Source organism: Macrotis lagotis, chromosome 4 (genome assembly GCF_037893015.1).
Source record: "Macrotis lagotis isolate mMagLag1 chromosome 4, bilby.v1.9.chrom.fasta, whole genome shotgun sequence".
In the NCBI taxonomy this organism is placed as follows: domain Eukaryota; kingdom Metazoa; phylum Chordata; class Mammalia; order Peramelemorphia; family Peramelidae; genus Macrotis; species Macrotis lagotis.
In genome coordinates, this window is record NC_133661.1 from 48,912,741 (window position 1) to 48,936,069 (window position 23,329).

The window sequence follows — 23,329 nt, forward strand, 5'->3', positions numbered from 1 at the left end:
CCTAGCTAAATGTCAGTTCTTATGTTTGTGGTGTTGTTATTTCCTGGCTTTCAGTCAGGATAGTTTTTCCAAATCTAGCTTGTTTTGTGGAGTGCCAGCTGAATTTACATTTCAGGTAGGAGAACAAACATTGTAAAATTGACTTTCGTTTAAAAACCATGCAGAACAATCCACTTGACAAATTCCCTGTGTCTGGAACATTGAATAATTTGATAAACAAACAGACATACCTGAAAAAACATTTTGAAAAGCAAGGTGCCTGCCATTCACCACTGAAAAAACATTTGGAAAGACGTCAGGGCTCTAGAGAACATGATTGAAAGCATCTGCTGTAGACCATGGCTAGCCACTATTTTTTCAGGTTCTTTAGTTCTCTACTCCGAGAAAATATTTGTTCCTCCAAAGTTGGGTATTTTTAGGGTGTGGGTGTGTGTTTGGGGGAAGGGGGGGTGTGGGTTGTTGTTGTTTGTTATTCCCAATAACAAAGTGATGGGGAAGATGGATGATCCCGTTGAGCTGGGCTTTCTGAAAACTGTTGGTCTTGGATAGCTGAGTAAATAATTGTAAAACCTGGCAACACACAGCAATTGGGAGGTGTGAACCATTGAGAGAGGGCTTTCAGGCTTATTTGTAGACAGGGGAAAGAAAAGGCAGAAGTTAGTGCCCTTATGATGAAGGCACTGACCGCCATAGCAGCCAAAAGGGAAAGATCAGAGATTCCTCATCAATGAACAGAAGAGGAAAGAAGATTTTCAGACTAAATCTAGGAGCTGAAACCTTGTGTAAACACACGTGTCTAGGTCTGGTGTCCCTTTGGGTCCTGGGAGCGGTGGATGCTGATGGCTGGCTGTTTTGACTAGGGAGCAGTCACCCCCTTTCCAAGGAGCAGCAGAGAGCACCAATCCTCCTTCACTCCATACATTATCCTTGTAGTGTACTTTGAGAAGCAAAGAACTTTCCCCACAACATTCCAAATGAGTTTATCAAAGTCTTCAGTGAAGCCATGACAGAGATGGTCACTTAGTCCTACTGGCAAATCCAGATCTCTTTCTACTTTACCATGAACTAGATTTTTTTGTTGAGCATTTATATAACCTGTTTTTGTATTTTACTTTGCAAAATCCTGCAGTGAAAATACAGAACTAGTACCAAGGGCCTTTTCTTTTTCTGTCTATGTTAGGGAGAGCAGAGGGTCCTCTGGTTTCTGTTCTGATCTGAAAGAATTCTTCAGAAGCTCTGGGATGGATGGATGGACAGATAGACAGAGAGAATGAGGTTAATCATATCCCCTGTCCCAGGATGCAGAAACAAGAAAGCAAAATAGGTCCTTCATTCTGAAGGGGAAAGAGGATTCATGAATGGCCATTGTGGAGGTGGAGGGGAGCCTCCTAGCTGGGGCCACAACTCCCTGATCCTGTAAACAACCCCAAGAGAAATTCTCCTCAAGTGTGAAGGAGAGCCCCAGCAAATCAAGGAGTGGCCTTCATTGGTTTTGAGGGTTTTTTTAAAAAAACAATATTTTGTAGATTTCTGGTTGCCTGTATTTTATCTATAGTGACCAGTAATTTAAAAACAGTTGTGTCTGGAAGAGGACAAGCTTCCAACGTGCACAGGCCCCATCAGAGGCAGCTTTGGGATGTCCACATCCTACCTTTGCCTCCTTTTGTTTTTTAATCAAAACTTTTGCTCCTAGGACATGGATCTCAGGAATAATTTGAAAAATTGTCTAGGCTTGTATTTTTGTTGTTGCTATTGCTGACCTTCGCATTTAATTTAGTATGTCCCTTCAGCAGGTTTCTAAGAGAACAAATAAGTAGAGGATGCTGATCAAACCAGTGTTCTGTCTTTGACAATGTCACCAGAGGGATGATTTGGGGAAGAGTGAAGTTGTTCCACTTTAGTGTCACCTGTATATGCTCCAACATTCTCCTGATAGAGTACTTCTAGAAAACTGAGCCTCCCCTTCCTTACCATTCACATAGTTAACTCCACCAAGTCATGCCACCTCTCTGAGTCTCAATTGTATTATCTATAAGGCCTTACTACCTCTAGAGCTTTAACACCTTGAAATCTAGCTTCTAATCTGGCCACTACAAATGGTCACCACCGTCACCACTTTACTTCTCATCACTTGCACCACCTCTTTTCTGATCGCTATGGACAGCTTTGACCATTCTTTCATCTTGGATCCTGTTTTCTTCCATGTGTTTTCAGACTAGTTCTGGCTCGTCCTCTTGGCTACCTGACTATTCCTTCCTCTTCTTTCTTGGTTCATATCGCTTTTCCTATTCTCTAAGTCTAGGTGTTCTCAATCCTTGTCTTAGGCCATCCTTTGTATTCTCTCTGTACTGGTGAAGGAATCCCTTCATGTGGGTCCTGCTGCCACTCTATTAAGAAGATGACAGGCTCTCCTGGAGAGCTGGTCCTGCATCACCAGGTAAATGGAGTCCCTGCCACTTCAAACACTGCACTCCTGCCCTAGTGCCAGCCTCTCCACAGCTCTGGGAAGCCAGTAGAGCCCCTAAACCCTGCTGTCTCCTTCTATCACTCATAAATCCTCTTCTTCCTCTCTCTTCCTGCTCATCTACACCTTTAAAAAATGTGATTGGTACTTTCACAAAAAGGATGATTGTTTCTGCCTCCACTCCCCCACACCCCATTCAGACCTTTCCTTGTAACAAAGAAAATTAGTTCCAGACCACTAGCACAGTGGCCACATGTGACACCGTATGCCCTCATCGCCTCCCTTCCCTTTGTCAAGAGGAAGTCCATATATGTCAGGATCAATATGGGTCTTTCAGTTATTCAGAGTTCAGCTTACTTTTAGTGGATCATTTGATTTATGTGATTGTAGTTATTGTGGAGATTGCCTTCATTTCCTTTCTTTGTGCTTCATCAGTTCATATAAATCTCATGTTCCTCAGAATTTCTCAAGTTTCTCGCTTGTAACCATATAATAAGATAGTTTATGTTTACATGCAGTCTTCAAATTAAAAAAATTAATATCCTATGTTTTTTATATCCCCTTCTTTCTCCCTTCCACCCAGAAAGCTACCGCTCCTAACAAAGAAGGGACTCGAGGATGGGGAGTGGGAACAGTTTAGAAAAACCATCCATCATCTCCACCAAGTCTGGTGGAACAGTCATCTGTCCCCAGGCCTAGTGTGGAACAAAAGGAAGGAAGTACCTTTTAACATCTCTTCTTGACACCGTTGTCATTAGGTACTGTGTGACTGTTTCTGCTTACCTTATGCTTTATCCGTTCATGCAAGTCATCTCATGCTTTTCTAAATTCTTTACATTCATCATTTCTGACTATAAGTAACTATTTCATTATGTTCTTGTACTGCCTTTTATTTATTTAGTAAATAGATATTTACTTTGTTATAATTCTTTGCAACTGCAGAAAAGGGCTACTATTGATTTACTTCCTGGAACCCTTCTGTTTTTGACCCTCGGGGGCAAGACTTCTCTGTAGGACCCGGAGTGGGCCCAGAGAGATTGAGTAGCATAAATAACTGTTGTAAATCTAGAAAGAGACAAGAACTTTTTGACAGCTAAGCCTTAGAGGACCTGCCAGCTTCCTTTAAGTTCCAACTAAATTCCCACCTTCCCCAAGAATCCCTTACCCTGAGAATCTAGCAATTTAATAGGTGCTCAATAAATGGCAAGTGACTAGCTGGTCAGTCTGCCAAACAAACTTCTTATCTGAAAGAGAGGAAGAAAGCTAAACAGAAACAGAGGTGGGTGAAGGAACAGATCAGATTCCACTATCGAGATAAGGAAGGTGAGGTGTAGGGAAAGAGAAGTCAAAAACAAAACAAACTTCCTGCTCCTGAAGAGGGAATGAAAAAAAGGTAAAAAAGAAAAACAAAGAACTACACTCTAACTTCTTGTCCATCAAGTGGGGGTGGGCTGAATAAAATCAGTTGCATGAATGTAATGCAGTATTATTGCATGGTATTCAGGGATAAAAAATGATTACAGAGAATCTTTGGTCTCATGACCTGATGCATGAGTATGATGATCCAGCCCTCTGTAGGATACAGGATGAAGGAGGATCCAAGGAACAGAAAGGGTGCACAATATTTAATTGAGTCGAAGAGGGGAGGTTAGCTGGAGTGATGGTTTGAAAATAGAATAAAAGAGGACTGTTGAAACATATTTTTCAATATATAGAAAAGAACCAAAAGAATTTAAGAAGGAAGGCCAGACAGCAAGCAGGATAGCTTTGGAAATAATGTGTGAAATGTAGCACAAACTGTCTTCACAAAGCAAGTGGTATGAAATGGAGATTTAGGGTTTTATACATATCCTCTCATATTTTGTTTTTGTGGAAATGTTCATTTGGGAAACATTTAAGTTCAGAGTAAACAAGGGGGGGGGTGAAAGTATTTTCATCCAATCTACAAGCATTTATTTATGAAGTATCTATTCTGGGCCAGTCACTATGCCAAGCACAGGGGATCCAAGAACCACATCAAAAGAAAGCACATTCATTTGTAGGTGTGACAGAGCAGCAGCCAGGTTACTGTAAGAAGGGAATGCAATGGCTTCTTGGCAGGGCTGGGGACCAGTGTTCAGAGAATTTTGAAATTCTTTTTTTTGGTTTTGTTTTTGCAAGGCAGTGGGGTTAAGTGACTTGTCCAAGGTCATACAGCTAGGTAATTATTAAGTATCTGAGGCCAGATTTGAACGCAGGTCCTCCCGATTCCAGGGCTGGTGCTCTATTCACTGTGCCACTCTTAGCTGCCCCTGAAGCCTGAGAATCTGAAAGCAGGAGGCATTCCAGGCATGGGGGAGGTTGGTGTAGATGCTGTAGAATCAGGAATTAGAATGTAAAATGGGAGAAACAGCAGGGAGGCAAGTGTGATCAGACCATAGGGTAGAGGGGAGGTGTGGGGAGGAGAGGGGGAAGGGGATAGGTTGGGAAAACTTTCAGTGCCAAGAAAAAGGATTAATGTAGTTCTCGAAGTAACAGTCTTCAGAGTCTGACATGGTCAGGCTTGTACTTTTTGGAGAATTCTGTGTGGAGGACAGTTTGAAGTGAGGAAAGACTTGTCAGTGAAAAGTTAGGAAAAGATTGTAATGGGCTAGTTAGCAGAGGGTGAGGACCTGAATCAGGTCTCTGTGTGGGGAGAAACTCAGAGAGGGAGATTTCAAGGGTGACCCAGGTTGTAAACTTGGATGATTGATGATGTTTGTTCTTTGTTCCTGAAGAGGACCTTGACATTAGAGAGGTGATATCTTGATGAGCACATGAATTGGATTTGAGTGAAGGGGTGCTGTGCTAAGTCACTAGCCTCACTTTCTCCTCCAGAGTCTTTTGGGTCTAGTGGCCAAGTATGGATCAGGACGACCAGAGATGGCCTTGGATGGGAGGCAGTCAGGGTTGTGACTTGCCCAAGGTCATACAATTAGTAAGTATTAAGTGCCTGAAACTGAATTCGAACTCCTGTTCTCTTGACTCCAAGGCCAGTGCTTTATCCCCTGGACCACCTAGCTGCCCCTACCTGGATGATTAGAAGGAAGATGGGGTCCTTGACAATAATAGGGAAGCTCAGAAGAGGGATGAATTTGGGGGGGTGGATAATGAATTCTGGTTTAGATAGTTTGAGATACCTCTAGGATATACACTTGGAAATGGTGACTAAGCAGTTAGTGCTTTGAAAGTGAGGAGAAAGACAGGTTGATAAATACTAGCAACATCCAAGTAAGAGAATGCAGAGGAAAGGAGATTTGAGGACCCAAGACAAAATCTTGATGAACATCCACAATTAGTGGTCATGCTGTAGATAAAGACCCAGAAGCAGATAGGAGAACCAAGAAAGAGTTCAGCTACAGAAGTCTCCTTTAATTGAGTATATTAAGGAGGAGGAGAAGGAAGAGGTTAACAGTGTCAGGTGCTGCTGAAAACCAGAAGAATGAAGATTGAGAAGAGACCACTGGGTGGTAACATCAGGAGAGTTGTGGTAAATTGGAAGAGCAGTTGCAGTTTGGTGATGGGTTGGGAGCCAAACTACAGAGGGTTTAGAAGAGGAAAAGGACAGCACATGGTGTGTATGGAGAGCTTTTTTGCAGAAGTTTAGCTAAGAAGGGAGGAAAAAAGAAAGAAAGTGGCTTGTGGGTTTTGTTTTTTAAATCACATCAGCAATTCCCTGTCACATTAAGGTAATTTCTTTCAGTTCATTTCTCCCAAACCTTCTATTAGTAATAGCTTTTTCTTTTATAAGGGAGAGTGTCTAGACCAGTGGAGGGAATTGTCCATTAGTGGAGGTCATCATTTCTCTGTTGTAGTTTACAATTTTAGGCAGTTGCCGGATGCACTGAAAAGTTAAGTGACTTTCCTAGGGTCTTTTAGTCTGTTTCTGTCAGAAGAGAGCCTTGAACTCAGGTCTTTGTATCTCCAAGGCCAGGTCTATATCTACTTTGCTATGTTGCACCTATTCTCCAACTGTATCTGCTCTCAGAAGTCTCCCATCTCTTCAGTCTTTGGTTTTGTTTTCTTTTTAGTTTAGTTTGTTGTTATTGTTGTTGTTGTTTGCCTTTCTCTTGACCTTCTAGAAAGAGTCAACAAAATTGCACATAGCAATCCAGGTCCCGAATCCACTGATTGCCTGGAATTTCATTTGCTCTCTTGGCCTTCCCATTAGACTGTTATCTTTAGGGAGTAATGCTGTCTGGATCCTTTTCTTGAGTCAAAACTGGATGTTTGAAGCTCATCTGCCTTTAGAGAGTCTTGGGAACACGTTCCTGACTGATTGCTTTATCCTGCTCTTGCCATTGTTGAAGCACTGACACTCCTGACTGTTCAGGCAGCTTCTGAAGGTTTACTTATAGTTCATCTTTAGTCATTTAGCATTTGGTTTTTTAAAAAAAAAATTTTAATTTTTCTTTTGAATTCCAAATTTTCTCTGACTTGCCTCTTCCTCATCTAGTGAGAAGGCAAGAAATAGGATCTCCAATATACACAAAGTCATGCAAACTCTACCTAAGCCATAAGCGATGGGGCCTTTTAGACAAGGGACAGTTTAATCTTTTATTACATCTGTGAAATGAAGTCCTCCTAGACTGGCTTTGAGTCTCTAATCCTATGATCTCTAAGGTCCTTGTCACCTCTTAAGTCTTAGGCTGCAGAGAAGATCTTTATTGTCTTAAGGGTCATGAGCAGCTGGTGCCTCAGTAGGCTTGTGAGCTCTCTTCTGGAGCACAGACAGGTTTCCCCTTAAAGAAAAGCAGCAGGGATTTTCCTGTCTTCTGGCTTGTTGCTCTTTAACTAGATCTCCATGGACTGGTTTAATTCTTGGTGTTTGAGGTTACTCCCATCCTATTCAAACTCAGAAGGAGCTCCTCACTCCCCTCCTGCACCTAGAAAACCCCAGATTCGGCCCTTTCCCTTTTTCCATCTTGAGATCATTGTAGGAACAGGAGAAAACTCAGAGGATGTGATCGCTGTGTTCAAGGATTCAAAAGGATTGCTGTGTGGAGGAAGGAATTAGATTTACTTGATTTACTTTCAGGGAACAGAACCAGGAACCAATGGGGAGCAAGTACAGAGAAACAAATTTAGGTCAGATGTAAGGAAAACAAATTCTTATCCATGAGAGTTCCAAGTGAGCTTGGAGGCAAACTTTACAGGGAAATTCCTTTAGGTCCCTATTGGCCCAGATGAAGATTCTGTGTTGGTGTGTGTCCACTTAGGGGAAGTTCTAGGGGGGCAGGGATCATGTTTGATCCAAATGGCTTCACTATTCTAGTCCTGGTTCAGGGCTCTGCCTACAGCAGGTAATTAAAAGTGTTCATCCGCACTGTAGATTTTCCTGAGTAAAATGGAAGTGTTTTAGAAAGATTGTTATCATGTAATCAGAATACAGGTTGTTTGAGCTGCCTGCCTTCCCTTCCCCAGCCCCACCTGCTCATTTCTACCCCTCAATTCAAGGGGTATTTTCCAAGCCATGGACTCTGAATTGATCTCTTGCTGGTCAAAGATAGGCAGGATTGTTGCTAGTTCCTGCTTAGGTTACCTGACAAAGGAGCCTGTGCATCTGCTAATTAGGACTCCATACCTCTGGTGCTTCAGGGCCTGCAGCAGAGCACTAAATCCCGATCTTATCAGGAGTTTTGGAGTCCCCCAGTGTGGGGATATCAGCATCTGTTTCACTTCCTGGGCCTCCACTCCACCTCCAGAAGGAATTTCTGCTGATTCCTCTCTAATCCCTGTCCTGGCCCCTTTATTGATCTCATAACTCCCAAGTGTTTGTGGTTGGCGCTGGTGGTAGAGCAAAGAGCATTTTTGTTTTTCTCTTCATACTAAGATCTGGAAAATGGACTTTTGACATTGCAACATCAGACCAAGCCTGTTAATAGGTTAGAATCATAGAACCGTGTGCCTGGCTAAAGGCAAACTAGTCTCTGGCCTCTACAAATCTAGACATTCATCTAAAACAAGATCGGAATTTCAGAGCAAATACTCATCTTTCTAAACTTCTAAAGTTAGAGGGCTTCTCGGCCTAAGAGAAACCCAGAAATGCTCTCCCTTCCTTTTCACTAAAGGAGACTGTTGAATAACTGTGAGGTTTAATGCTCAGGGATACTTGTAGACTGGCTCACAAAGTTTGAAAAATTTTTGTCTGAAGGGGATAGAAAGGAAGAAAGCAAATATTATTCCCACAGTGGCTTGGGTTAGGAGAAGAATTCTCTGAATTCAGTGTGATGATTTTTTCAGTTCAGGGCCAGTTCATGGTGATTGAGTGACTAAAAGGAGATGACCAAGGGCACAAGCACCTTGACTTAGTGACCTGGTCCTTTATTTTCATAGAATTTTTGAGCCGGAATGAACCCCAGAGGTCATCTGGTCCAACTCCCTGCTTGAGGAGTAATTGCCCTCTCTATCAACATCTCCAAGAAGTGGTCATTGGCTTCCACTTGAGTACCTTCACTGAGAGGAAACCCACTGGCTGGGAAGTCAGCTCATTCCATTCATTCTTAGACCATTTTGATCATTTTGCATCTTTATTCTTACAAGGATCCCAAAGCTTTCTTACTGTTATTCCTTGTTCTTCATTCAAGGAGACAAGCAGAAAAATATTAATCATGCTTACAGATGCCAACCCTTCTTGTTCTTGGAAGAGAAGGACTGTAAGCTCTGACTTCTCCCCTCCAAACCAAACATTCTTTTAAGGAAAGGGTTAACTCTGGCCATGGGCAGAAGTGGGGAATTTGGACATCCAAGCTCTGCTTTAATAAGATATTGCAGGGGGGCATCTAGGTGGTGCAGTGGATAGAGCACTGGCTCTGGAGTCAGGAGTACCTGAGTTCAAATCTGACCTCAGACACTTAATAATTGCCTAGCTGTGTGGCCTTGGGCAAGCCACTTAACCCCATTGCCTTGCAAAAACCTAAAAACAAAACAAACAAAAAACCGAACAAACAAAAAAAAAAAATAAGATATTGCAGGTGGTCCGAGAATAATCCTAAAATAGCCTGATGCTTAATTGCTTTTAAAGTCAGACCCTCTTGTCTCCAGGGGGAAAGAGCTCTAAGGAATACAGACCTAGCTCCTGAGACTCTGAGGTATGGTGAGAATGTGCTTTGTTTTGGTCTTTGGGGGGTTGTTTTTGTTAACAAATCACAGAAAGGAGCAAGAATTGGAGGTACATTTAAAGATCCATAAACTCATAAATTTACTGCCAATAGGAACCTCAGTGGTCATCTGGTCTAGCCCCCTCGTTTTAAAGATGAGGAAACCAGATGGTGGCCCAGAAAGATGGAGTGACTTGTCCACAGTCACTTAGGAAAGCATGTTGAAGAACTGAGTTGGAACTCAGAGCCATTGGTCCTAAGCCCAATCCTAAGCCCTCTTTCCTCTGCACCAAACTTTTTCCAGTGGAAAGACATTAAAGAGAGGGACTCTCCCCTTTTACCACTTTTTTCACACCATTGAAAGGTTGACACATGAGTTTAGTTCTCTTGCCAGATCCTTTAGAGTCAGATCTTGCACTTTTTTCAGAATTAACTTCATCATCTCAGTCTGACAAACACTTGTCTGTGAGTCCTGGGTGAACATCTCTCAATTTTTGTATTTTGATCAGTGGCAGTGTCTTCTTCCATTTACCCAAGGCTCCAAACCTGAAATTATGATTTATTCTTCTCTAGTTTTCATCCTTCTTTCTTCAAAATTCCTGATCTGTCCATTTGTCCTTTAATTTTCCCATTATCACTGTCGTCCAGATGATGACTTTCTTCTCAGCAAATCTCCTGATTGGTGTCCCTGTCTTCCTCCCATAACCATAATATCCATCAGCTGCACCATTCTTCCATTGCAACTACTTCATCACATTACCCACACCTCTTCCCTGAGAAAACTCCTGTTCCCCATAGAACACTAGTCTTCTGATGAACCTGCCCTGCTATTTCTCTGATTTCCAGACTTTGAACTGTCTTGCCCATCCCCACCTCAGACCCTCCACCCCCTCCCTTCTATGCCCTCCCCAGACCTTAAGAAACCATCTGATCCAATCTGTGACTGAATGGGAAGTTTCCCTGCTCCAAATTCAGAGCTCTTTTTTTGCATAGTTCATTACTCCTGGGTGACTTTGGTACATCAGCTTCCTTAAGTCTCAGTTTTTCCATCTGTACAGTGAGGGGTATGAGCTTCTTTCAAGCTGTATCTTCTAAGACTCTGATTCTGTGAAGAAGTAGTAACTACAGTTTAAATCTAAGGAAATTAAGGCATCAAAGTGCTAGGAAGAGCACTTCAAAAAAGATTACATTTTATTGATAGCTGTGGTTTTTATACTGCCTATATTTCCTCCAGGATGCCTCCCCTTCCTGTTCCTAAAGAGCTATTCCTTATAATAAAGACTTTAAACAAAAATAAAGGAGAGGAAGAATGGGAAAAATCAGCAAAACCAATCCATACATTGAAAAAGTGAAAAATTTGCAATGATGTGCATTTCTCTAAAAAGGTGGAGAGAGGTGTTTTTTCTTCATTTCACTAAGCTGAGTTTGGGGGGGGGGGGTGTATGCTTTTATAACATTCATTTCCAGTAGTTTGGTGGTAGTGGTTCTTTGCACTTGCATTATTTTTATCCGCCATCTCTTTTGTTTGCTCTGCTCCACTTTGTGCAGGTTTTCCCAAGCTTAGAAAAGCAGTTTTAAACAAGAGCAGTATTTTCATTAAAGATCCCCTTGACTAACTGTCACATCATGATTAGTGAAACAAACGTTTGTGCTTATTTGATGTACTTTAGACACATTTCTAACACAGCTTCTTAACCCGTGCTTCTCCTTGCTTGGTGGGTGGGAAAAGCATTGATTTCTCCAGTTCTCCCAGCTGGTGTGTGTGGAATAATTGGACTTTCTTCCAGCAAAGTGGATTTTCCCCAGCTCCCAGCTTTAAAACCCAGTCTTATGATTACAGTCTCCCCAAAGAAGAATATTTGTCTTGTGGAGCTCTGGCTGAACGATTAAGGTTGGGTGCTGCTGAGATGACTCTTAACCACAGCCTCTCTTCCCTACTAGTTGAGTAAGAACCATATTCCTGAAGGAGTCTAGAAATGTAAAGATTTAGGAATTGTTAAAAAAAAAAAAAAGAATGCAGGACCTTTGGTATTTGGCCTGAGATTCACAACCAAAAGGGCCATTTACTTTCTAACCTTCTGGGATTTGAGCCCCTGGATGGGAGAAACTCCCACTGACAGCTGCCTTCTGGCTTGAACATTTATTTGGGGGGGGAAGCTGTTGATTCTGACTCCTTTCATAATGTATATAATTTCCCCAGACCACACACAAACATACACACACTCTCTCTCTCTCTCTTTGTCTCTGTCTGTCTGTCTCTATCTCTATGTCTCTCTGTCTGTCTGTCTCTCTCTCTGTCTGTCTCTATCTCTCTGGCTCTGGCTCTGTCTCTCTGTCTCTGTCACTCCTCCTCTCCCTGGCTACTGAAGCCTTTTTTTCTTCTTTCTGCACTATTTTGGAAACCTGTTTGTCCTCCCCTCCCTCTTGGTGGCGGTTGAGCTGAATGGGCGCACAGCAGCCGGGTGCATCTGCAGCTGGGCCTGGGTGGGTATTCAGTGACAAACTGTCAGTTTCCTGTGGACTCCTGGGGAGATCAAAGCTTTTGGGAGGGAGTCCTGGGGGCGGAAGGACTGGCGGGCTTGTAAATGGCAATAAGAGATGGGGGGCTGCTGCCTGCACTTCTAGGGTAATTCCATCCTCTTGCTGACAGGGTATCAAAGGCTCTTCCCTGGACAGGTCAGCCCCTGTGTTCAGTGGCCAGTTCGGCCACACTCTATTTCTTTTAGAGCCCTGGATCTTGCAAGTGCCTGGAGTTATCTTCAGCTGCTTTTTCCCCACAGACTGACAGCGAGGTGCCTCCTCCAATGCCCACTTGCCTCCAACAGACCCAGTGTTCAGTCTGTTTCTGAGCTTGTGACTTTCCAGGAATAGACGCTCAACCCGGGGCCCTGTGGAGGGTTCCTGGGGCTGGTAAAAGCTGCCTCGAATGAGCATACCAAGCTCTTGTAGAAGCTGAGCAGGGTGAAAAGCCAAGCCATCCAGAAGTGGGGGAGGGCTGGGAGCAGGCCCAGAGAGGCTGAGATGGCAAGAAGATCCTGAGCTAGAAAACAGCAGATAACTCATTGAGAATCAAAAGTTTCTCCCCAGGCCTAGCTACCTCTGAGAAAGAATTTACCATGAAGCTAATGCATGATGATTTTCCCACCATTTGTATTTATGTATTCAATTTGGAATTTTGAATTACACAATTTTAGGATTTTGGTTGTCCATAGCTATGAGCAATTGCTTATCCATTTTACTCTAAGTTGTTTTTTACTTTGCCTGGTTGGGGCAAACAGTGAAATCATTCACAGAGCCCCACCTCCCATTTCTTTGCAGTTGTCCTCTAGACTTTGCTGGACTGATTCCTGAGCTTATGGCATTTCGAGTTAAAAATCCCATCATTAAAACAGGTTTTTAAGCCCTATTAACAATTGGCACTTAGTGTCATAGATTCAGTGACCAGACCCTTCTTAACAGCAGATGCCATAGATGGCCTAGAGGCTTGGGTAGAACTGGGGGAAAGCCATTGACTTTGACGGTCCAGGTACCCCCAGCTCAAAGGGTCTTCTTCCCTTTCTCTTTCCTTCTGCCTCTCTCCTAGAGATGTTTGTGTTCTCACAAAGACCTACAGCTTTCAGTCACCCACACATGTTTGTTTTTATACACCCTCTCCTATTGAAAGCTAGGTTGAAAATCTCCAGTATGTGTCCTCTGCTCCCTCAACCCAGCTGAGTATTAAATGGTTTCTAGGTGGGCATTTCAGAGCAGCTGGAAATTACTGTAATTAGCAAAAAGCTGTGTTTTAATCTCTCTTAGTGACAGCGACACAGAAAAATTCTCCTGAAAACAAAACCAGCCTTCAGATCTCTGGTTGGAGCGAGTTAGAGATTGACCTGCCACAATAAACAGCTGACATAACAGAAGTGGCCTAATCCCCAGTAAATGTCTCTCAGCTGATGGGGGCTCACAGGCTAATTGACTTTCCAGCAGGAATTACCAGCTCAACCGAAATTACCGGGCATTAGAGCAGCCCCCCGCCCACTGCTGCAACTCAACCTGCTTTTGCTGATGCTGTTCATCTGTATTATTCATTGGCTTTGTGACTACCAGATGATACCAGAATGCTGGGGACTCTGTGTGTGTGTGTGTGTCTGTCTGTCTGTCTGTCTGTCTGTATCTCTGTGACTCTATGGATGTGTGTGTCTGTCTCCGTGTGTGTGATTGTGGATGTGACTGTGGATGTGGATGTGTGTCTCTCTGTGTCTGTGTCTCTGTGTGTGACTGTGGATATGTGTTTGTGTTTGTATGTGTGATTCTGTGGATGTATGGGTGACTCTGTGGATGTATGGGTCTATCTGTCTCCATGTCTGTATCTGCCTGTATCTGTGTTCCTTCTTGCTTAGTCACTGACTTTCCTGAGCTGATGGTGCTCCAACTGGTGGGGATTAGCACCAGGCCTGGCCAGTCTGGTGAGTGCAGGCAGCATTTTCAGAGACATTGGCCATCAACCCACTGCTGGTACATATGATCACAGACAAAACCCCTGAGCACACATCATTCTAATAAGGATGGCATTTGGGGGACTTTTTGCCTCCTCACTGCTGCCCTGCCAATAAATGAATATGTTTATGTATGTGTATGACAAACACACGAAAACTACACACACACATATGTATACACACACATATATACATACACACATCCATATCTGTCTATTTCTATGGTTTTATCTCTGTATAGCTTTCTATCTATATATCTCTCAAAATTCTTTTCCAGAGCATCAGAGAGGAGTAGAATCTGATTTCCTATTTAACATCTACCTCTTCTTACTTCTACTAGCCTCATGTAGCCAGTCTGTTGTCAAACCTTGTTGTTTCTGTCTTTATGACATCCCTTGTTTCTGTGCTACCCCTCTTACTTGGACTTTTTTTAATTATAAATAACCTTCTAATTAATTAAGCTCCCCCACCTCAAGCCATTTCCCAGTCAGATCTGCCCTTCACAAAGCTGCCAAACTGATTTCCTAACAGTGTAGATCAGGTGATGCACCCCTTTCTTCTCCCTCCCCTTGGAAAACTCCATTGTATTCTCTAGAATAAAATATCGAATATAACCTCTGTCTGGCATTTAAAGTTCTTTACAATCTGGCTTTCTCCTGTGTTCTCGAATGTTTACTCCCTATAGAGCAACCATATGGAGCCCAGCCATCTGGGCTTCCTTGTTATTTTTCACATGTGAAGCTAGCCCTTTCAGCCCTGAAGCTTCTCATTGGCTGCCTTCTTCCTCCCCCAGTTCTGCTTTTCAGGATCCCAGATTCCTTGTGCCTGTGTCTTCCTACCCCAGGTTGCTCTGTGCTCCAGATGTTCTCCCCATTCGAGCCTCAGCTTCTTGAGGCCAAGCCTTCTGTTTTATTTTTGCTTTTTCTTGGTATCTTTAGGACCCAGCAAGTTGACCCCATTGTAAGCCCCTAATGCTGATTCATTGATTGACTGGCATGGTGGTTACACCAGGCTAGTGGGCCTGGTCTCATTTACATGTCATTTGGTTCCTCCCAGAAGATTCTGCTGCTTAGACAGCTTGTATCACAGTCTTACAGGTAGGTTGGGGTCGGGGGAGGATTATGGACTGGACGGGACATCAGAGAAAGGAAGGGTGACTCAATTCAACTGATCAGGATCAATCAGTCAACAGGTATTTATTAAGCACTGTATACCAGTCTGGGGAATCCAGATGATTCTAACCCTTGAGGAGTTTCCCTTCCACAAGAGGAAACATCTGTCGGCAGATATCCCATATTGAGGCACTGAACCGCAGTGGCCAAAGGACTGGATTTGAAGCACAGAAACCTGGTGTTCCAAAGCTGCCTCTGTAGGGTGGAGACAATAATGTCACTCCCTCCCCGCAGGGATGTTGTGCAGAACTAACAAGATAAACTCTATATTTTGCACACTATAATGCATTTTGTAAGGTTATCATTTGTTTCAGTTCTTCTTAATGATGATGGTGCCAACTCATCATTTTTGAGGAGGAATGGCTAGGGGGTAGGGTTTGGGAGGACAAGGGCTCAGATGTCAGAAAGATAGTGCAACAAGGCTTGAAAACAGATTGGCTACATGAGGTGAGCAAGAGAGGAGGAAGATGTTAAACTGGAAATCAAATTCTCCCTCATTAAATTAGGGAAAGCCTCTTTCGGAAGGAGGGACCCAAGCTGAGACTTGTAGGATACTCAGGATTCTAAGAGGCAGAGATTTAGAGGAATGGTAAGAAGATCGTAGAGTACATGCAGGGCAGTATTTTGTGATACTGGAAAAGGGAGTTGGGGCCAGGTTACAAAGAGCTTTGAAAACTAAGTAGAACTGTCTATTTGATCTTCCTACTAAATATTCTCATTTCAGTAACTTAGTTGTGAAGACAATATTATTTTATCACTTTGAGCTAGTTGCACACCCCACTGCCCTCATCTCACATTTCCCTTCTTTAAAATTAGTATCACAGAATTTCAGAGTTGGAAGGGATGTCAGTGACCATCCTACCTATCTTCAAAAATAACAATCTCCTGCAAGATAAACAAGTATTGATCCAGCCTTTGTGTAAACACCATCATTAATGGGCCACCCATCACAACCTGAGCTATCCCATTCATTCTACTTCTGAAAAGCTATAATGTCTGATGTCAAATGTAAATCTGCCTCTTCACCACTTCCTCTCATTAACAGCTCCTATTTTTTCTGAGGCTAAGCAGAAAAAGCCTGTCCTCTAGGAGGGATAGAGTCTAGGAAATGTTTTTCAGATCCCCACCTCCTCTCCCCTCATCACCTACCCTCCAGGCAGCTTTTCTCCAGTTACTTGGGCTGATCTTACCATGGCAGAGAGAGCCCTTTTGCCCTCCTGATGTTCCCATTCTGGACACTCTTCTTGTCAATGGCTTTCCTAATCTGGACCTGCTCTCAGTGTTCTAGATGTGATCCAAGCAGAAGAGTGGACAGTAGAACTAGGGCCCCCTTCTCCCTTCTTGCAACCTGAGGTCTCTTGCTTTCCTAGTTGCTCAAAGTAAAAGTTGACATTAAGCTGGCAGTCCACCAGAACTCCCAAGTCCTTTTCAGATGAGCTACTGACCCGAGTTGTACTTTTTCAAGTGGAGATTTTTAATCCAATTTTAGAATTTTTTTAGATTGAACCCTATTTAAATATTTGATTCTTCCTGATGTTCTAACACTTTCAAAGTCTTTTTGAATCCTGATCCTTGCCATTCAGTATATTAGTTATTCTATGTAGTTTGGGGCAGATTTAATAAGCAGAGTATCTGTTATTTGTCCTTCATTTTTTTTTTAAGATTTCTTTTTTCAAGGCAATGGGGTTAAGTGGCTTGTCCAAGGCCACACAGCTAGGTAATTATTGTGTCTGAGGTTGGATTTGAACTCAGGTACTCCTGACTCCAGGGCCAGTGCTCTGTCCACTGTGCCACCTAGCTGCCCCTGTTCTTCATTTTTGAAGAGGATCAATGTCATCAGGGATGATGACTTGCTCATGAATTGGATTTAAATGAGTCAGATTTGAACAAAGTTGTTGACCTCACTTTCTCTTCCCGAGTCATTGAAGTCCACTCAAAGTATCCATTCCTCTACCAAGTCATTGTTGCAGACTGGGCAAAGTACAGATCCCTCATACACTCTACTGGAGAACTCTTTTCCTAGTACTGATAGTAGCACATTGAACCATTCAAGATCACTCTTTGGGTCTGACTGTTCAATCAGTTCTGAAGATACTCAGTTATGTGACTATCTAGCTCACATCTCTCTTCTATAAGACCAGCATGAGATACTGTTATCAACTTCTTTGCTAAAATGTCTGTAAAAAAACATGGATAACATTTTCCTGCTCCGGTAGTCTAGAAGTTCCATAAAAAATGAAAGCAGTGTTGGCCCAGCATCATCTGTTCTGATTCATCCCTAGAATATTACTTTTCTAGATGAACATGACTTTAAAATGTCAGCAAAGTGTTCTCTTACTGTATCTTCTCTTCTCTTGGGCTTTTATATTGAATTCTCTCTCTCGTCATTTGTATGATGACTTTCCAGGTCAAATATCATTCTCCTTGATAGAGAAATTAGAAGCAAAACTTGCTTTGGTTTGTCTCACGAACTTCAGAGTTTTCATTCCATTTACCCTAAGCAATGATCCTCTTCCTTTGATGCCCATGTGTATGTGTGGCTGGATGTGTATTTCATTTTTCTTATTTTTGGCTTTTCTTTTCAGCTTCTTTCTCACAGTAAGGTATAAAAACAAAAGAAAACTTTCTTTGACTGTCCTCACCTTATTCTGATCTTCATGGTCCTATTCTTATAGGAATGGGCCATGTTTATGTTTTTTGTACTTAATTTTTTTAATTGTTTGTTATTTCCCAGGGCTTCACATTAATCTTCTTAATATAACTCCCCTTTTTCATTATCAGTTATGTCTTAGATGTTCATTCATCTTTGCGTGCCTCCTAGCATGATATTTCCTCTATCTCTAAATTCCCTTCTAGTTTTAAGATTCTGTGATAGAAAGAGATTATAGACTCATGGATAGAGATAGAGATTGAATGAATAGGTCTGTAGAAATACATTGTTGTTTATAGACTGCCCATACACAAAGGATACAATTATTAAACACCACCTGTGTGCAGAGCATTATGTGAGGTGCCAAAGGAGATATGACATTTAGAAAAACTCCTTTTTGAATGGGGATTTTTTTCATTCATTGCATTTTATAGCTTCTCCAAGTGCCTAACTAATCTGGAACACAGTAGGTGTTTAATAAATGCTTGTTTGTGACTACCAAGTTTAGAACTTAGTAAAGGGAACAAAATGCATTTACAAACAAGTGTAATGTTCACTAATGTTTGATAAGTGAATTAGAGAGGTACATATAGTGGTCTGCAAGGTCCAGTTTGGTATACCTTCTTCCCTTTCCACCTCCCAGTCCTCCAAATCTTATGAAGAACAAAGGAGTATAATTCATGCTACTCTGTAATAGACATTTTTCAGCATTTTAAATAATAGACAGAAATCACCTATGTTAAGTTTTCTTTAAACAACTATGAATAGTTTGCACAGTAAATAGAAAATAGATTTTAGCCTTACTGTTGAAAAATGTCATGTCTATTTAAATAGTGATTGCTTGAAGGATAGTTCACAACTCTTGAGTTCCCAAGCATTTTTCTTCAATAATCACCGCCTCTTCTGTGGCCAATCCTGTTTCTTGCTTATAGGTGTCCCCCAGAGTCTGTTTCCCTCCTTTTGAGATGCATGTTTGCCTTTTTTCAGCTCCACTGTAATAATTCTGAATTTATGTGTCCTCTACTTCTGTGTCCTCTTCAGGAGAAAATGGAGTTCTGGTTGATCAAGACAGTTCCTAATGCAACTTGATATTCCCTGTCCTTTGACCAATGACCTTCTAACATAAATGCATGTCCCCTTGGACTTGGAAGATGCCTCTGAGTTTGTCTGCTTAGGACCTGAAGAGGAATCAGCTCCCCTCTGGTTAGCCAAGCAGTATTAGTTGAGCCTTGAAGTGACCTGGAGACAATTTGTTCTTACTTTGGAATAGCTAAGCCCTGGAAATATTTTCCTTAGAATAGATGTTAATGTGCTGCTGCAACATCTACCCAGTGCTCCTCTAGTATGCTCTGAATCCAAAGAAAATAAACATTCATAGCCCTTTAGATATCTGAAGCAACTATCTTGTTTGTCTCTCTTAAATGTTTTTTTCTCATTTCTGATTCCTTTCCCTTTTCCTCCAGTGGCTCAGTCCATCATTTCTCTGTGGACTTCCTCGAGATATATTCTTTCTTGTCAATGACCTTCCTAAAGTGTGGCACCCAGGAGAGGACCAGGACCCAAATGTAGAGCTTTAGGGTAATTGTGGGGCTGTGACCTGTCTTCAGGATGACCAACATACTGTTTGTTCAGCTCGAGATAGTATTTCACTAAAACCCAGCTCTTTTTGTCACAAACTGTTGCCTCACTGTGTCTTTTTTATCCCCTATCTGTGCAGGTTGGTTCTTTTCAACCCAAATAAAGGGTTTTAGACTCTTTTGTTTTAAACTTCAGCCTATTAGATTTAGTCCATTGTTGTAGTTTGTCAAGATTTTTTGAACCCTCAGACTCCCTCTATCACATTAGCTGTCTTCCAACTATTCAGCTGGGAGAATTATAGCTTCTTTATTGAAAAGAAAATTTTCATTTTAGCAGCATAGATCACTCTCTTCTTTTAGGAATCTGAGCACTAACTTCAAGAACTTGTGTTCCTGAAGTCTGACAGACCAAGTTTGAGGAGAGATGCCAGTTCTAAATTTCTTTTACCCTCCAATCTTTTCTCTCCCACTTTTGTTCATTTACAGAGATGGGTGGGAGATCAAAGTGTATCGTTTTCCAGTTTTCTGGCTGATGGTGTTATTGTGATGGTGAAGCTAGATGTCTAGCATCTCTCATACATTTATCCAACCTTTCTTGCCTTTGCCTTTGAGAAGCTCCAAGCCCCTTTGATAAAGTCATGGGGTAAAACACTATCCCACTGCATTTAGAAAGCATTCTTTTTCCCTTATTCCTTCCTGTTTTTTTAAGCAATGAAGAATAACCTGACCTCAATGTCAGACTTGAATGAGGGACTATTTGTTTCAGATGCTTTCTGACTGGAATTTCATGTGAGCCATTATAACTGAATTGCAGAGGAACTTTTTATCCTCACTTTTAAATTACTCCCTAGTTCACATTCTGCTTGTCTTTCCTTCCCTTTTCCTTCTCTTCCCCACATAAACTTTTCCTCTTTGTTTCTTTTCAGAATGGTGGTTTGACTTGGAGTGATGATGCTGATGGAAGTCGGGGAAGAGAGATCTCTCGGGATTTTGCTAAGGTCTGTGCTATGTTTTGTATGGTGGCAAAAATCTTTTGGATTTAAAAAAGAAAGTTTATTTCCATGAATCATTAGTATCCTACCCAATTCTCTGAAGCTAAGGATAGGGGTGGGTCATGATTCTTATTGAGGAGGGTCCCCAAATGGAAGCAGGTAACTTTTTTGTATCCGTGGCATTTTTCCACCAGCAGGATGGTTTTTGACATCATTTTTTTCTTGGGGGATGGGGTTTGCAGCTGTATGAACTGGACAGTGACCCTGAACGGAAAGAGTTCCTGGATGACCTTTTTATCTTCATGCAGAAGAGGGGTGAGTACTCATCTATTGACCAGCCTCCTTCCAGAGTCATAGCTCCAAAGTCCCAACATGAGAGTCTTGCTATTCACTTCTGGGTCTAGTAGCAAAACCAGCAACCAAATTGAGTAAAGAGGAGCTTTGAAGGAATCTAGATGGAATGGTCATATACATCCTTCCTTGTCTGTTTTTACTCCAATTAACTAGTCCCAAGAGTCATTTCAAAATCAAATGTTCCTCCATTTGATCATCTCAGCTGCTCTGTTGTTCACTCTGACTCTTGCCAGGGCCCCCTGCAGGGTCTCTCACATCCTGGAGACTGAGAAAAGGAAATGGGAGAATAAGAGCCCCTTAGGATTTGAAGCAAAGGTCATCCATGAAGAAGAGAGCCCAGCCCTTTTCACTCTTCTCAGATGACTCTTGGATGCTTCTTTCCATTATCTTGCTTAGCACATTGTCACTGTTCCCGATACTTTATTCCTCCTTGTTCTCTATCCTCCTCACCCCCTACCACTGGGTCCATGGCAAGATTGAGTCTTGAACCTGGTGTTTTTCCTTCCTGCTTTACATCCTGCTCCAGGAGCTGGGTCACTAACAAGGTCAGTGCTCAGGAAGCATGGGCAGGAATCATGAACTTCACACCATGGAGTTCTTCAGCTCCCAGGGCACCATCATCCTCGGTTGTTCAAAGTCATGGGAAGAACTTGTGCCTACCATGTTTTTTCCACAGCCCCTTGCTTCAGTACCATTTCTAGGGTTCATGCATCAGTCCTTTTGTGGACAGAGAAATCAACAGTTCCTAAAAGCAGGGGCTTAAGATACTTCGGTTCAGCCTGTGCTGAGCTGTGTTGGCCATCCTCCCCATCTCCCCCAGAACAATTCTTCTCCCCATCTTTTTGCTTATAAGAGCCTTAGCAACTGCCTGGCTAGTATATGTGTAACTACAGGATTGTTCACAGGGCTATTTTGAAACCTTTGAGTTCCATTTTTCATCGCCATCAATTTTTGCAAAGACAGGGTCTAGGAAGGCTAACTGGTTTACACATTTAATCATTATCTGGAGCTACACATCACTGTAAGTTAAGAAAGGATATAATCCTGAAAATATATGTGACTGCCAGCAGAAAACCTCTTGCTTACCCAGAGAGAGAGAAAAATCCACTTAATACTTTGGTCTCTCCTTCCAATTACCTTTTAATTATTTACAAGCTCCACAAGCCCAGCTGGTGCAAGCCAGGAGCTGATCCTGGCTTGAAGGGGCTGCCATAGCAATATAGATTTTAATCAGCAGTGTATTTCCACTGTTTTATTTTCTTCTTTATTGCTGTGCTCATTTCCCAGAAGGATTTTAAAGGGAAATGGGAGAGTAGTATCGAGTCAGCCAAGACAGAAAAACAGCCAGGGCAGCCTTACCAGGCTCCTGAGGTGCTGAATAGGGAGGCTAGAGGTCTTTGGCATTTGGGCCTGGCTTAAACCTCATCAGAAGAGTGGAGACAGGAGTTGGCTGGCTTTCAGCTGTCATTTGGCAGGCGAGGTTAATTGCTAAGCCTTTGGTTTATTGTAAAAAAAAAAAAACGGATGGGCTACCATGAAGCGCTTAGATTGTCTGGGAGGTACCTTGGGGAGGGAACATTGAATGAACTTGTTTGCATATTCCATCTGCTCAGTGCTCAGAGACATCAATGGTTAGATAAGATGCTCTGTTTTGCTCCAGATTCCTCATTTGGGGGCCCAAGGGCTGATGCCCTTCACTGGATGTGTCTGTAGCCTGGGATCATGTTAACCAGCCCATGGAGCTGCCTGCTTTGGACCAGCACTGTCCGAGGTGCTGGGGACAGATAGAAAGAACTGACCTTGAAGCACTCCCTGCCGTCAAAGAATTTTTGATCTGAGGAGATGTAGGGGAGATCTGGGAGTTATCCTAGAAGTTACAGTTGCTCTCAGACATTTGGGACAGTTTCTGTAGATGATATGCAAAACAATACAAGATAACTAAGTACAGGGTTAATAAGGAAGGGTGACAGGAGAAGGGTGGCAGGGATCAGGAGGAGCTTAATGTAGAAATGGAAAGGAGAGAGACAAGGCCAGGCACTAGGAATGACCAGGGTGAAGAGATGGCAGGTGGTTTGTAAGGGAGAAGAAGATCAGTTTATCTGAATTCCAGGGTACAGGGAGGGTTGGGAAGATGGTTTGGGGCCAGGTTCTGAAGGACTTTATAAGCCAAACAGGAAGTTCTAATTTCTCCTAGAGGGAATAAAGAATCACTGAAATCGATTGAGTGGAGGAGCAGTCTGGTCAGAGCTGAGGAAGGAAAGCCTGAAGGAAGCTGGTGCTGTCCATGTAAGCTAGAAGAGGCCAGATATCAAAGACAAAAGATGCAAAAACAAACTTAAAAATTTAAAAACAAACTGGGGAGAGAGGAGAAGGTGCAGGTGACCCTGATGCCATGACCCTGGACTTGGTAAACTTGTGCTTTCTCTGCAGCATCCAGGTGAAATGTCCAGCAAAGGAGAGGGTGATTTCTTCTGTTTGGGCTCCAGAGGGCAGAGCTAGGATCAGGGGATAGGTATAGCAA

General features: G+C 42.5%; 1 protein-coding gene across 4 annotated transcripts in view; it reads left to right on the plus strand.

Annotated features, from left to right (window-relative positions):
- The window catches only part of ARID3B (AT-rich interaction domain 3B), a 49,495-nt gene that overhangs the window by 2,999 nt on the left and 23,167 nt on the right, over window positions 1-23,329 (plus strand). For all 4 annotated transcript variants that reach the window (XM_074232703.1, XM_074232704.1, XM_074232705.1 and 1 more), the window contains exons 2-3: window positions 20,389-20,460; window positions 20,697-20,769. In XM_074232703.1, coding sequence (XP_074088804.1) covers window positions 20,389-20,460; window positions 20,697-20,769 — 145 coding nt within the window. The remainder of the gene's footprint in view (window positions 1-20,388; window positions 20,461-20,696; window positions 20,770-23,329) is intronic.